Source organism: Pteropus vampyrus, unplaced genomic scaffold, assembly GCF_000151845.1.
Source record: "Pteropus vampyrus isolate Shadow unplaced genomic scaffold, Pvam_2.0 Scaffold110, whole genome shotgun sequence".
In the NCBI taxonomy this organism is placed as follows: domain Eukaryota; kingdom Metazoa; phylum Chordata; class Mammalia; order Chiroptera; family Pteropodidae; genus Pteropus; species Pteropus vampyrus.
This window is the reverse complement of record NW_011888891.1, coordinates 2,017,820-2,032,938: the sequence shown is the minus strand read 5'-3', so window position 1 is coordinate 2,032,938 and position 15,119 is coordinate 2,017,820. Positions and strand designations below refer to the sequence as shown.

The window sequence follows — 15,119 nt, the reverse complement described above, 5'->3', positions numbered from 1 at the left end:
TGGATATTTTTATCTCCATTTCATAGAGAAGGAACTGGAAGCTCAAAGAAGTAATGTGCCCAAAGTCACACAGCTAGCAAAAGGCTGGCTCCAAGCTAATTCTAACTAACTTCTATAACTGATTTTAACCCCAGCCTCAGCAGCATCATACTTTCTGATGTTCAACTCTTGCCTGGAGAGGAGAGAACAATGTCAGGGTAAAGGGGTGACAATGTATAGTGATGTTCCCAGCCCTATAGGTGACAACTGGATGAAGTCATGCCAGTCACATACTATCTCCCCACCTACCTGGCTCCTCTTCCCCCAACCCCTTGCTGGCTCACTCTGCCCAAAATGGCAAGTTGCCATCCCTCCTGACAGCCCGGGCTCCTGGATATTCCCCAGCTAGAGGTCAAGGCAATCCCCGAGGGGTGTTGAAAGCCCCAAATTAGAGATCAGCTCTTCAAGGCTAGACTATGTCACCACCATCACACGAGAGGAGGAGACCCAGATGGGTAGCAGCAAAGTCATGGGCCTTCACATTGGTTCTCTTGCCCCCAGCCAGAAGAGGGGTCCAGAACTGTGAAGGGGCTCAAGGCTGGGGAGTCTTGTAGCCATGGGGTGTGGCCCACCTGTTTTGGGAAGCGAGGGGAGCAGGGCTTCCTCTCCATTGGCCTCTGAGCAGCTCAAAGTCATAGCCTCATCCTGCAAGGCCCCGGAAATGGGCTGAGAGGCAGCTGGCCACAGATGCAGTGCTTCAGAGGACAAGGACAAGGAGACAGTCATAGAGGAGAAGCTGGGGAAATGGGAGGGATTCCCACAGGAGGGGGACAGGGGGCAGAACAAGACACCTGCAGCAGAGAGAGGCAAAAGCAGCCATCTGGGGACACCTCATCAACCACTCTGCCTTATGCAGGTCCCTACCTAACATGCTGAGAAGAGGCACAGTGCTCTCTCCATCTCTCCATCTCTCCATCTCTCTTTATCTCTGACTGGGAAAGATTTCTAGGAAAAGTTTGGCCAGCGCCTCCTTAATTCACCCATTCAGGTACCTTGCATTTCTCACTATAGTTCTAGACTGTCCTCATGTAGAGCCTAAATCCCTCCAGCTGCAGTTTCATCACATCTCCCCTTGTCCGCTCAGAGTTCATGAGAGAGACGCTCATCCATCTGCCTTTAACATCTGCATGCACCAGCTCTCTCTTCCAACATCCCTCAGGTCTTCTTTGTCCCTCCCCAGATCACCGAAAGGTCCCAGCACTGACCTAGAAGCCATGAGCCAACGCTCGCACCAGCCAGCAGCCCCAGGGCTGCCAGCACCGCACAGCCGCGCCGCCTGGAGCACCAACACCCTGCCAGAGAGACTGTGGGGGATGGCAGAGCAATGTCTGAGTGCCTTGCTCTTGGCTGCCAGCCTCACTCCACCCTGAGGCACCACTGTGGGGCTAGGCAGCCACGGAGCTACAGCAGGAGTTTGCCCTGCTGCACGTGCCCACCTCCCGCTTCCCATCACTCCTGAAGCCCACAGATCCCACTCAATCCCCAAAATGGAAAACAGAGAGCAAAATCAGATCTGGGATAAATAGCAAGAAAGCCTCTCCCATCAATCATTTGGGGCTGACCCACGGAGGATCTGAGGAAGAAGAGAATCGGGGAGGGGATAAGAAGATTATCCCTTCACCGCCCCCACCCTATCATTCCCTGACAGCCCAGTCTGCCCTACTGGGTTGCTGCTGGGCCTCAGGCTTCCGCAGTGGGTCTCCCAGCTCTGCTCTGAAGATCCAGGGTCCTGGGCTCTCCTCTGCATACTGAGCCTCCGTGGGGGCTTGGCCATCCAGCATTGGGCTCTGGGGAAATAGTTGCCAGTCACTCAGGATCCCCACACCAAGGAGAGAAGTCACAGGCCACTACAAGCCTCCACTCTCTAACCCCGGCCATGCTATCATAGCCACTTGCAAGCCTTTTTTCATCTTGGAGATTCTTTGTGTGTTCCCATAGATATCCCTCCAGACCCTCTATGCTCTCCTGGAACCCCTAACCCCACACGCCTTACTCTCACCTAGCCAGTAAGTGTCAGAGACTTGAACCCAGACTGGGCTGACTCCAAAGCTCACAATCTTTACTACCTCCAAACCTTGCCTCCCATGAGAACGGAGGGCATCTGCTGAGTCCTTTGGTATCCCTCCTCAGGCCTCAAGATCCCACCTTTCTTCATTCCCTTCTATCTCAGAGAAAGAAGTACCCTTCCTCAGTGCACCATCCATCCATTCATTCAGTAAACAGTACTGAGCTCAAGTAGACAGGCTACAACGGGAGATATTGTAAGGACCTCACAATAAATTAACATGAATCTCCACCACCACTGCCTCAGAGACATTGCATTTGAGTCCTGAAGATAAGTCATGTAAACGAAGCAGTACACTAAGAAGGAGAGCTTACTTTTCACTGGGGAAATCAAAAAAGACCTTCTAGAAGAGGCATTCTCTGAGATGGGCTCTCATAGATGACTAGGATTTGAACTGATGTATATGGCCACTGGGAATTCCAGGAAAAGAGTATTGAAGAGGAAAAGGCATGGGGGTAAGAGTAAGTTATACATTATCCTGAAATCCATGTGCCATGAAGAAGAGTAATCGAAACTAAGATTTTGGAAAAAATACTGGACCAGCAGTTCAAAGCTAGGTCTACAGCCTACTACGTGAACTTAACAACTCACTGTCTCTCCAAAAGTCAATTTTCTCATTTATAAAATAGAAGCAATAACCCCTGCTTCCCAATAAGTGTTCTCCTCACTTCTAGTGCCTTGTCTCCCTCCATTTATTCTCCATGCCCGAGCAATCTTGCTAAAATGCAAACATGAGCAAGCTAGCCCTGCCTTTAAAGTGCCCAGTGAAGCTTTGTAGCCTTCAGAGTAAATCCAAAGCTCTGTGGCATGGTTCACAACATCCTCTATGATCTTACCCTTCCTCATCGCTCCATCCGTACCTGCCAGCACTAACCCTCTCCATAGCAGAACTCAGGGTCATACTAACACACATGCAAGTCCTCAGCACCTCCACGGGCTCTCACATCACAGAGATGTTGCCCCTGCTGTCCCCCTCCCCATATAGGTGACTCCTATGACCCTTCAAGAATCAGCTTAAATGTCACTTTCCCAAGAAGCTGGCCCTTTTATGTTCATCTACTCTCTCTTTCCTTACTGACCCAGGCATCCCAGGGCCTAGCTTAGGGCCTAGCACAAAATGGGAATTCAGTTAAGGTACACTGAATGAAAGGAGGAGAGGAAGAAAGGAAGGGGGGGAGAGAGAGAGAGAGAGAGAGAGAGAGAGAGAGAGAGAGAAAAGGAGAGAGGGAAGGAGGGAGGGAGGGAGGGAGAGAAGAAAGGAAGGAAGGAGGGAGGGATAAGAGGCTAAACAAGATTATGTGATTAAAAGGATTTTATAAAGTACAATGCAAACATTAGGAATAAGAAAAAGAAATATGTATAAGCTATGGATCCTTTCTTCAAGGAACTTGTAGTCTAGTAAAGCAGACAAGGCCCCTTAAAGTTGAAGTAACTCCCATCTCCCCTGCAGACCACCTTTCTCTGTCAATACAGCTTGGTCTAGAGAGAATTCCAGGTAATGCCCAGCCTTTCTTCCTGTCTCAGTATTGAGGGAACTTGGCTTTCTTTCAATTCAACTTCTGGAAAAACTGGCCTCACCTCAGGTGCTGCCCCACCTCAAACCTCACTTGTCCAAACTCATGTGGTAGCCTAGGAAAATGGTCACTAATTGTACAGGACCTCCTGGTCCTCCTTTTGAGTAGGAGTTCAGTGTAATAATGATTTGCTGAGCACTGCCTACATGCAAAGCACTTGGTTAGGCATATGGGGAACAAGAGAGAATAAAGTCAGCTCCTGGGGGAAACAAAACCAGGAGGATGGCCACACAGGGCCCCCTCTAGGATCTAGCCCCTGCACCAGAGCGCTAGAGGAGGTTCTTTCTAAGAGCCAAGAATCCCAAGGGCCAGGGGTGGGTGGTAGAAAGAAAGAGAGGCCAGATCAGGGATGGCGCAGAGGTATGTAGCCTTACCATTTGGGTCAACAGCACTGATGTAAAGCCCCAGGGTCTGCTAGGAAGAGTTCTGCTCCTGTTCTAGATCAGCATTGCTTAAATACCCTGACTGGAGGGTGAGGTCTCCCGAGTTCACACATGGCCCCTCCCCTCATCCCCCTCCACACACACACACGCACAAAGACACACACCAGAGAGACAATGAACTCTGCTCAGAAACCATGAATAGACCCCTTGTTGCAGGAAAGGGGGCCAAGGGCTGGGCTGGGCAGCCTCAGCCCCTCCCATCTGCTAACTAGAAGCTTAGAAACAGAAAAATGTTACAGGGAGGAGGGGAGGCCAACTACTGTTGCTTAGCAACCAGGTCCTTTGTGCCAAAAAGTGTGCCCCATGCATGCTAGCACAATTCCCCCTTCCTGCTGACAGGGCTGTATTAGAGAGACTGATATTAGCATTTGTTGAAATGTTTTTGAGCCCTCTGGATTATATCTAGCCGCTATGTGAGTTGGCTTTCCAGGCAGTCACCATGTTGGAATTGAGATGATGATTAGTGATCTTTGTCACCCTCTCTTCAGGGCTGCACCTGTCAGGAAAATAGGGCCTCTTGGCCCAGGAAAATAGGGCCTCTTGGCCCAGCTGCCCTAGGGGCCCCTTAATGCTATGCTGCTTCAAAATACAGGTGGCCTAGCTGAGCCCAGGACGGGCTGAATACACCCAGGAGCCACATCTCTTTAGTTGAGGAGGCAGAGCAGGTCCCAGGAAAGGAAAGGCCAGCGTGGCTCCTCCTTCTCTAAACATCTCTCATAGATCCCTCAAACAGGATAGTTTAAGAATATGGGCTTTGGAGTCAGACCTTCACCCAGCCCTAGTTCTGTCACTTCCCTTATCCAGCTTCACCTGTAAAGTTAGGATAATAGTACCTATCTCATAGATAGAGTTGATGTTGGAATTAAATGAGATATTGAATATAAAGCTTTAGTCTTGGGATGATCACTTCATAAAATATATAAATGTCTAATCACTATGTTGTGCACCTGAAACTAATATAATATTGTACATCAACTGTAACTGAAAAATAAATTAATTTTTAAAAATAAATAAGGAAAGATTTTTTAAAAAATAAATTTTTTAGTCTGGCATCTAGCACAGACTCTACTCAGTAAATATTAGCTATTATATTACTATTATTATTACTATTACTACTACTATTATTGAATCTCACCCATACATGCTTTATTTTTACTTTTGCTCCCTATTTTCTTCATATACTCAGTGTGTCAACTCTGAGCTTATGGTTATCACACAGAGCTCTCTACACACAATATGACAAAGAGACAGAAGTCTCCCATGAATCATAAAAGCAAGAGGAAAGAAATCAAGGCTGGAGCTGAGAAATTCCTGGTTAGGCTCTGAGATCTCCTATGACAATACTCTTCAGCCTATAAATCTGAATACTTACTGTGTGTCAGGAAATAGTCTGGACGTGGAGAATGAATAAGTCACAAGCTAGGAGCTTGAAAGCTGGGAGGAGAGACAAGAACAGATATAAATAATTGTTATTTTTGAAAAGTGAAGGAACGGAGGCATGGACACAGAGGTATAGGCGAATAAGGAGAGAGCTGACTTCTTTTCCCAGATAACCCAGAGAAGACTTCACAATGGAGGAGACCCTTGATAAGTTTTGAGATGTGAGAAGCCATTAACATAGAAAGGCATTTCAAATATATTACAGGTGATATCAGTGAAAATGGCAGAGTAAAGACCTCAGAAAACTCTTTCCTCCATAAAAGCAATGAGAAAACTGGTAAAAAAAAATTCTCAGAATCGACTTTTTTAGAACTCAAGAAGTTAACCAAAGACTTACAGCAATATGGGAAGTGTTTATTCAAGAAAATGACAGACCACAGCTTAACATCGTACTCAACAGTAAAAAGCTAAAAGCTTTTCCTCTAAGATTAGGAATAAGACAAGGGTGTCCACTTTCACCACTTTTATTCAACGTAGTATTGGAAGTCCTAGCCACAGCAATTAGGCAAGAAAAAGAAATAAAAAGCATCCAAATTGGAAATGAAGAAGTAAAACTGTCATTGTTTGCAGATGACATGATAATATATATAGAAAACACTAAAGACTTTACAAAAAAAAAAAACTGTTAGAACTAATAAATTCAGTAAAGTTTCAGGATACAATTTCAATATACAAAAATCTGTTGTATTTTATACACTAATAAAGTATCATAAGGAGAAATTTAAAAAATGATATCATTTACAATTGCATCAAAAAGAATAAAATAACTAGGAATAAATTTAACCAAGAAGGTGAAAACCAAAAGAAACTGATGAAAGAATTAAAGACACAAATAAATGGAAAGATGTTCTGTGCTCGTGGACTGGAAAAATTAATATTATTAAAATGTCCTTACCACCCAAAACAATCTACAGAGTCAATGTAATCCCTATTAAAATTCCAATGGCATTTTTCACAGAAATAGAACAAACAATCCTAAAATGTGTATAGAACCAAAAAAGACCCAAATAACTAAAGCTATCTTAAGAAAGAACAAAGCTGGAGGCATCACACTCCCTGACATCAAACTATATTACAAAGATATAGTAATCAAAGCAATATGATATTGGCATAAAATCATACACTTAGATCAATGAAATGGAATAGAAAGCCCAGAAATAAACCCATGGTCAGTTAATTTATGACAAAGGAGCCAATAATATACAATGGGGAGAAAACAGTCTCTTTAATAAATGGTATTGTAAAAACTGGACAGCTACATAAAACTACACCATACACAAAAATCAACTCGAAATGTTTTACACCATACACAAAAATCAACTCGAAATGGATTAATGACTTACATTTAAGACCTGAAACTGTAAAACTCCTAGAAGAAAACACCTTGACATTAGTCTTGACAATGATTTTTTTTGGATTTGACATCAAAAGTAAAGTCACCAAAAACAAAAATAAACAAGTGGGACTACATGAAACTAAAACGTTTCTGCTCAGCAAAGAAAACCATGAAGATAAAAAGGCAATGTACAGAATGGGAAAAAATATTTATAAATCATATATCTGATAAGGGGTTAATATACAAAACATATTTTTAAAAAACCCATATGACTCAATAGCAAAAAAAAACTTCAAATAAAAATGGGCAGAGGGGAGAGGAAAAAATAGGCTCTGTTTGTCCCTCTGGTGACCAAATCAAAGTTGTGACAAAAACAAGGAGCAGCAGCAAGGAAAAATCACCAGGGATCTTGATGAACAAGCCACACAACTAAGGAGAAATCCAAGAAATCACTCTGCAATGGCACGTGGAGCTGTCTGTCTCGAACAGCTGAGTGAGATGGAGGCTGCGGCAGCAGCAGCAGCAGCAGCAGCAGCGGCAGCGGCAGATGCCTCTTAAAGGGGCCGCATCCGCAAGCGGATTTTCACGGTGACAAACCTGCTCGCTCTGAGCACCAGTGCCGATTCGGCTGCATGCAGAGGGCACCAGGGACTTACAGGGAGACGTTGGCAGAGTGAGGGCTGAGGAGAGACTTGCTCTGTACAGAAGTGTCGGTGGTGTCCATTGTTCCCTGTTGAGCCCTCCCTCTTCCCAGTGCAAGGACATAGCGCCACCATAGCCATGACATCATCAAACTGGATAGCAGAGGTCGCTCCACCTAGAGGATTCCCTGAAACCCCACCTCCCCCAACTGGCAGCCCCACTCAAGCCACATCCAGGTATATTCTCAGCGAGTCAGGTGCTCTTTGCTGAGCCCTGCCTAGACTCACACTGGAAGCAGCTGGCCTTGGTTTCTAGTGTGGCCTTTTGAGGCAACTATAAGCACAGCATCTGTGGATTGCTTGCTGAATCTTAACAGGTGGCCCTGGAAGGGTAGAGGCTTGGGCTAAATTTGGCCTACAGGTGAACCCCTCTCAGGACTGTGCCACTGGACACCTACACTTCACAAGTCCACACTAAAAAGACCAGGAGACTTAGGAGCTTTGCTTAGGACATAGAAACAGACACGGAAAGGCAGCCAAAATAGGAAGACAAAGAAGCAGGAACCATGACAGAACAGAACAGAGATCCAGATATACTGGAGTCAAGTAATATAACAGATGCAGAGTTCAAAACACTGGTTATAAAGATGTTCAATGAACTTTTGGGAAGTGTAGATAAATTTAGTGAGTACTTCAACAAAGAGATAAAATATATATATATGTATATATATATATAAATGGAAATGGAAATTATAAAAGGGAACCAGTCTGAAATGAAAAACACATTATCTGAGATAAGAAGTATATTAAATGGAATAAACAAAGGAATAAACAAAGTGAATAAAGAAAAGGATCAAATGTCCTATCTAGAGGATGGGAAAGCCAAAGACACGCAATCAGAATGGCAAGAGATAAGATGCCAAGACTATAAAAATTATTTAAGGAGCATATGGGACACTATTAAGGGTCCAAATATCTGTCTGATCAGCTGTTTGAAGAAATAATGATGGAAAACTTCTGTAACCTGATGAAGGAAATGGACATAACACCCCAGGAAGCTCAGAGAATTCCCAAAATCAGGGATCCAAAGAGGCCCACACCAAGACACATCATAATTAAAATTCCAAAGGTTAAATACAAAGAAAGAATATTAAAAGCAGCAAGAGAAAAACAGATAATTACTTATAAGGGAACATCCATAATACTGGCAGCTGATTTCTCAAAAGACACTATGCAGGACAGAAGGGGTTGGCAAAAAATATTCAACAGGATGAAGACCCGGGATCTACAACCAAGGATACTTTATCCAGCAAAGCTTTCATTTAGAGTTGAAGGACAGATAAAGAGCTTCCCAGACAAAAATAAGCTAAAAGAATTTATCACCACCAAGCCAGTATTACAGGAAATGTTTGAGGGACTTCTTTAAGAAGAAAAAATACAAAAGACTCACTTCAGATTAAAAGACACACACACAGACTAAAAGAAAGAGGTGGGAAAAGATATTGCTTTGATGGACCTAGAAGGTATTTAAATCAGACAGAGAAAGATAAACACTGCATATGATTTCGTATAAATTCTGCATATGATTTCATGTATATGCAGAATCTAAGGAATAAAAAGAACAAACTAAACAAAAACAGACTCACTAATATAGTGGACAATTTAGTGTCAAACAGAGGGGAGAGAGGTTTGGGGGGCTGGAAGAATGGAATGAAGGGTTAAAGAAGTACAAATTAGTAGCTAATGGATGCTCATGGGGATGGGGAGCACAGCATAGGGAATGCAGTTAGCATTAATACGTTGGCTAAGTGGAGGGCCAAGGGAGGGAGTGAGCAATTGGGAGGACCATTTACAAACTATATAGATGTCTAACCAATGTATAATTAAAACTAATAAAAATAAATTTTTAAAAAATGGGTAGAGGATCTGAATAGACATTTTTTTCAAAGAAGACATATGGATGGCCAACATGTACTTGAAAAGGTGCACAACATCACTTAGCATCGGGGAAATACAAATTGAAACCACATCGAGATACCACCTCAAACCTGTTAGAATGGCAGTCGTCAGAAAGACAGGAGCTAACAAGTGTTGGCAAGAATGTGAAGTAAAGAGAACCCTTGTTTACTGTTGGTGGAAGTGTAAACTGGTGCAGCTACTATGAAAAACAGTATGGAAGGACCTCAAAAATGAAAAATAGAACTACCTTATGATTCAGCAATCCCACTTCAGGGTACAGATCCAAAGAAAATGAAAACAAGACATTGAAGATATATCTACACTCTCATGTTCATTGCAGCATTATTCACAATAGCTGAAACATAGAAACGACTTAAGTGTCCATCAATGGATGGATGGATAATGAAGATGTGGCATATATATATATACAATGGAATATTATTCAGCTATGAGAAAGAAGGAAATCCTTCCCTTTGTGACAACATGAATGGACCTTGAGGGGATTATGTTAAGTGACATAAGCCAGAGCGAGAAAGACATATACTCTATGGTATCACTTATATGTGAGATCTAAAAGAAATTCATAGAAACATAGAGTACTAATGTAATGGCCAGGGGTTGGGGGAAATAGGGAGAGGATGGTAAAAGGGTATAAACTTTCTGTTATAAGGTAAGTAAGGTCTGAGCATTTTATTCATCTTATAACTAATGTAAATTATCACATGGTGACTATAGTTTATAACTATGTAATGTATAATTGGAATTTGCTAATGGAACTTAAATGTTGCCACCAAAAGAAAAAAAGATAAATATGTGAGGCGATAGGTTAATGAACTAGATGGAAGGAACCCTTTAACAATGCAAACAGATATCAAATCATTGCCACGTGCACTTTAAATATTTTACAGTTTTGTCAATTATGCCTTAATAAAGCTGATTTTAAAGAGTAGATTCTAGATTAAACGGGCGCTGGCCTCTTGCTGGCCATCCTTCTCTTCCTGGCTTTCTAAGAAGCCTCTCTTCTCTTCCTCTCTCTGCTATTCCTTCCATCCCAGACGAGCTATTCTGGGTTGCCCTGGCCGTTCCCCTGGTTTGGACAGAAAACCCACCTCTAGACTGAAGCAGCAGGAGCCTAGGGTGCAAAATTTAAGCAGGCACTCACTAGCAAGTGGAGAGTTGGTTCTTGAATACCGAGTGACGCCTTCTTAAATTTTGTACCCTTCCCTTCCTATCTGCCAGTGCCCTGTCTGGACCCCTCTGAATGGGGGCCCCAGGTCAGTTTTTTACCCTGGTGGTTCAAATGTAGCCTCACCCTAGTCCTGGCTCTGCTCCTGCCCCCTCCCTCCTAGCACCTCCTCAACTCTCTAGGACCGTATCTCTGGATGAGTCCTGACTCGTGAGCCTTGAAATTCTTGCTTTCTCTCCTTCAGTCTCTTCTGTCAAAACAAGGATCTTGAATCAGGCCACCCTATTGTCTTTCTCCTCTCCCCAAATGTAAATACCCAAGTTCAAATCATACAAAATTCTTAGATTTACATTTTGTTGAAGGAAATGATTGAATCTACCACCTCTCTTATGAGAGGAGAAAACTGAGGCTCTGAAGGGTGGACATGCCAGAGGACATTGGAGGCCATCCAGGCCCAGGTCTCCTGATAGTTGGTCCAGGGTCTTTCCCCACTCCCACCACACACACATGCCTCACAAGTCATGTAGTCACTGAACAGGCAGGCTCAGAGAGAAAAAATTCCCCCTGTGGACCACAGCTCTGGCCAGTGCCTACAGAGTCCCATCCTACTTATGATCTTCCCTTCCTGTCTGCCAGTAGATGACAGCTTCGGTCCTTTTTTGGATTTAAGCTTGCCCATGATCATCTCTTACTGTCTGCCTGCCTTACAGATTTCAGACTTGCTTAGGTAGTCCCCATAATCACTCTCTCTTTCATCTCCAAGAGAGGGAAAATTTGGCTCCAGGTGGAAGTGATGAAAGCATATATGGAGTGAGATGCAGGATCGAGATTCTGGACAACTCTGTACACCTCTCTCATCCCATTCCCGTCTTTGGCTTTGCCTCTATCAGTGATGTGTCCCTCATTCTCTTCTAGTCTCTGTCTGTCGTACCATTCACCTGCATCTACGAAATATTCAGGTCTCCTCAAACAACCCCCACCCCCACCATGTTCAGTTTGAATTATCCCACTGGAGTTAATTCAAGTCACCAGACCCTTTACTGCCATCCCACAGCCTAATGAGGTTCAATCATATACCTCTTTCCATCCAGGCCTCTGGAAAGTGGTTTTTCTCAATAAAGTAATTAATGGCTTCTAAGTCTAATAAAAGAGAAGCTTTAATGAGTGAAAACTGGAAAAATACTAGATCCAGTTAACTTATTCCAGACCATCACTGTGTTATCAATAGGCAGTGAAGAAACCCCAAGTGTCTGTTGCCATTTTGCTCACTTTAAATACAAAGAAATGGATAAACGTGTATTTAGGAGGAAAATAAAAGCCGTGTGGTCTCATATGGTAATCAGCTTCTTTTTCATTAGCATATTGCCTTCTGAGTACTCTCTTTTGTCTCCTTATTTTGACCAGAGTCTAGAATTGGGGTTATCTAAGCAAGTGTGGAGGGCAGCCTCCTCAGAAGGTTCCTTGAGAGCCTGGAGGCAGCTCCCACTAGTCTTCTCCCCTCACTCCCACTTCCCCTCCCCAACAAGACCCCACTGGGAAGAAGTTTGACTTTTCCTTGGCAAACAGAAATCTTTAATATTTCGGAGACATTTTTGCCTGCTCCCAACTCCTCACTTTCCATCCAGTCATTTAAATTGGATCTCTCTCCTATCTACCCTCTCTTCCAGCCCCACAGCCACCACTCTAACCATCCACCAGCACCTTCCCCAAAATTACTATGACAGCTGCCCAATCGACTTGCCTCCAGTCTATTCCATTCTAATCAGTCTGTATCTTTACTCCATTTAAGCAAATCCACTCAACTATCAAAATGGAAAGATGAAAAAAAAAAAAATGAAAACTGGACCTTTCTCTTTTCCTCTCTGCTGGCAAAGTAACATTTCCTAGAGCAAATCTAAATACATTAAAAACCTTCCATGGCTCCCCAAAGCTCCCATGATTAAAGCATTCATTTATTTGCTCATTTATTCATTCAGTAAGTGTTTGTTGGTTCCTACCAAGTGCCAGGCGCTGTTCTAGATTCTGGAGTTACATTAATGAACAAGTTAGGCAGTCTCTGCCCTCAAGGAGCTTATAGTCTAACTCTGTCAAGCCAACAATTAGAGCATAGCCTCTGATAGGGGAAAAACAGGGTGTTTTGGGAGCCTCTAACTTGCACACGGTATCCTAATTATGGCACAGAAAGTTATTTCCAAAAAGTTTACCCAACATACTTTTCTAGCCTCATCTTTCTTCCTCCCTTTTAACCACCCTCTCATTAGTCAGTCACTAGCTGTTCCTAGCATGCCCCTGGAAGAAACCACTGCACCTTTGTTTGTGCTGTTCCTCATTCCTGAAATGTCTTTCCCTTTTAGCTAATTGATTATTTGAGTCCATCAGTTAGCCAATATATATTTATTGAGAATGTACTATGTGCCAGGCACCATGCGAACACCAAAGATATAATGCTGAACAAAACCAGACACTACACCTTGCCCTAAAATGGGAGGAGATACACATGAATCAAAGGACTACTTAAGGAACACATTTATAGCTCTGAAAAAGTGCTATGAGAGAGAGGTACAAGGTGCTGATGAGAGCATGTAACAGAGATATGAATGAGTCTGAAGACTCAGGGAAGACTTCTCTAAAGAAAAGACGATTCGGCTGGGATCTGGGAGGGGACCCAACTCTTTGGGCAGAGGCAACAAGCAAATTCCCTGTGGCAGGAGAGAGTGTGGTGCCCTCAAGGGACTGAAATAAATCAGAGCTAAAAGGAGACGATGTGAGCAGAGTCTGGTGCAATGGGTGGACCAGATTAGGCTGATCCTTTAGAGCCGAGGTAAAGATAGGTCCTTATTCCCAAAGCAATGACAACCATTTAAAAAGCAGCCCAGGGACACAACCAGCTTGCCACCATCCTTTAAGACCCAAGTTAAATGTCCCTCCACCTTCCCCCATACCTCTGGCAGCCCCGTCCTGTACAGGCTCCTCTACCCTTCTCACATGGGGCACTGTGCGGCCTAGTCAGTGGTTGGTCCTCAACAACAGGGACCCAGTTCTCCTCATCTTTGTACTTTCAGCTGCAGTGTCTGGCATGTGGTAAGTGCTCAGTAAAAGTATGTTCAATCGATCAACATGTACAGCTGCCAGTATTTTTTATTTCCTCCCCTTCGTCATCCTGCTCTATCAGGAAAGTTCCAACACACTGTCTTAGTTCAGATTACTATCACTCCCTTGACTTCTGAAAAATTTCCCTGCTTCCCTTCTCTCCCCTACAAAATCCCTCCTCCATGTGGCTACCAGTGCTGCTTCCTAAAGAAGGTCAGATCAGGCCACTCTGCTCCTCATATAAACCTTCACTGCCTCCCCATTGCCTACAGGATCAAATTCTAATTCTTTAAGCTAATTATTTTATGCACTTCATGATCCAATCTCAAACTCATCTTCCGGCCTCCTGTTTCATTACACCCTTTTCTTCCCTGTACCCTACATGCCAAATACATTCAAAGTCTTAGATTAATCCCCAAGTAGACCACTACTCCCACCCCCATGCCTTTGCTTAGACTGTGCTCTGTAGAATGTCCTTCCCTCATGTTTTCCTAATTAGAAAACTATCAGTGCTTCAAGATACAGCTCAACTACCAACCCATCACAAAACTTCTCTAACTCCCCAAATCCAGAATTGGTGGTTTATTTTTGAATAGTTATTCCTAGCGCCTTACCCAATAACCGGCACATCATTATCCTCAAAAAAAAAGCCCCATTCTGCACTGCACTCCCCCTGCAGCAGCCATAGAATGGGAGGGATGGGAAAAGCAGCTCTCTCCTCCCCGCGAGGAAGCATGCATTCCCAAGAGAAAAGGGAAACAAGGCTTCCCTTGCTCAACTACTGAGATGAAAAATGACCCAAGTTGTATTCTAGGAAATAATTTCTAAGCCTACAAAGAACCATTCATTGCCTCTTAATGATTTCTCAAGCTCAGAGATAAAATATGAAGTTTATAATTTACATACTATAATTTACATACTATAAAATACATACCAAATTGCTCATTTTGTTAAACCACCCTTTTTTATTTTGTTTAAAAGCCATTTACTTTGAGAGCAATTCAGATTTATATCTAAAGACTTAAACTTATGAAATACTCAGCAGAATATGGACTGTAAGAATTCCCCACATGGTGAGGCAGTGATGTCACTATTGGACACAAAGGGCATTTTTCAACTGCTTTAACTAAGATACAAAGGAGTAGCAAAGAATACCAATCATGTGGCTGATTAAAAATAACTTCCTAAACATCTGCTCTAGGTCAGCAATAGCTAACACTTAAAATCAATGTTTAACTACTGACATGACTGTAAAACCTTTGTGACTCAGAGAAAACAAGTCACTCTCTAGTGTGCAACCTTCTTTGATATCCACTTTGTCACCCGCTGGTCTTTTCTTTCTTCTC

General features: G+C 43.2%; 1 protein-coding gene across 1 annotated transcript in view; it reads right to left on the bottom strand.

The window, feature by feature from the left end:
- The window catches only part of TMPRSS5 (transmembrane protease, serine 5), a 34,356-nt gene that overhangs the window by 9,124 nt on the left and 10,113 nt on the right, over positions 1-15,119 (bottom strand). The window contains exons 2-5 of the mRNA XM_011365381.2: positions 5,494-5,555; positions 1,703-1,826; positions 1,245-1,343; positions 612-734 (exon numbers count right to left, since the gene is read on the bottom strand). Coding sequence (XP_011363683.1) covers positions 612-734; positions 1,245-1,343; positions 1,703-1,820 — 340 coding nt within the window. The 5' untranslated portion in view covers positions 1,821-1,826; positions 5,494-5,555. The remainder of the gene's footprint in view (positions 1-611; positions 735-1,244; positions 1,344-1,702; positions 1,827-5,493; positions 5,556-15,119) is intronic.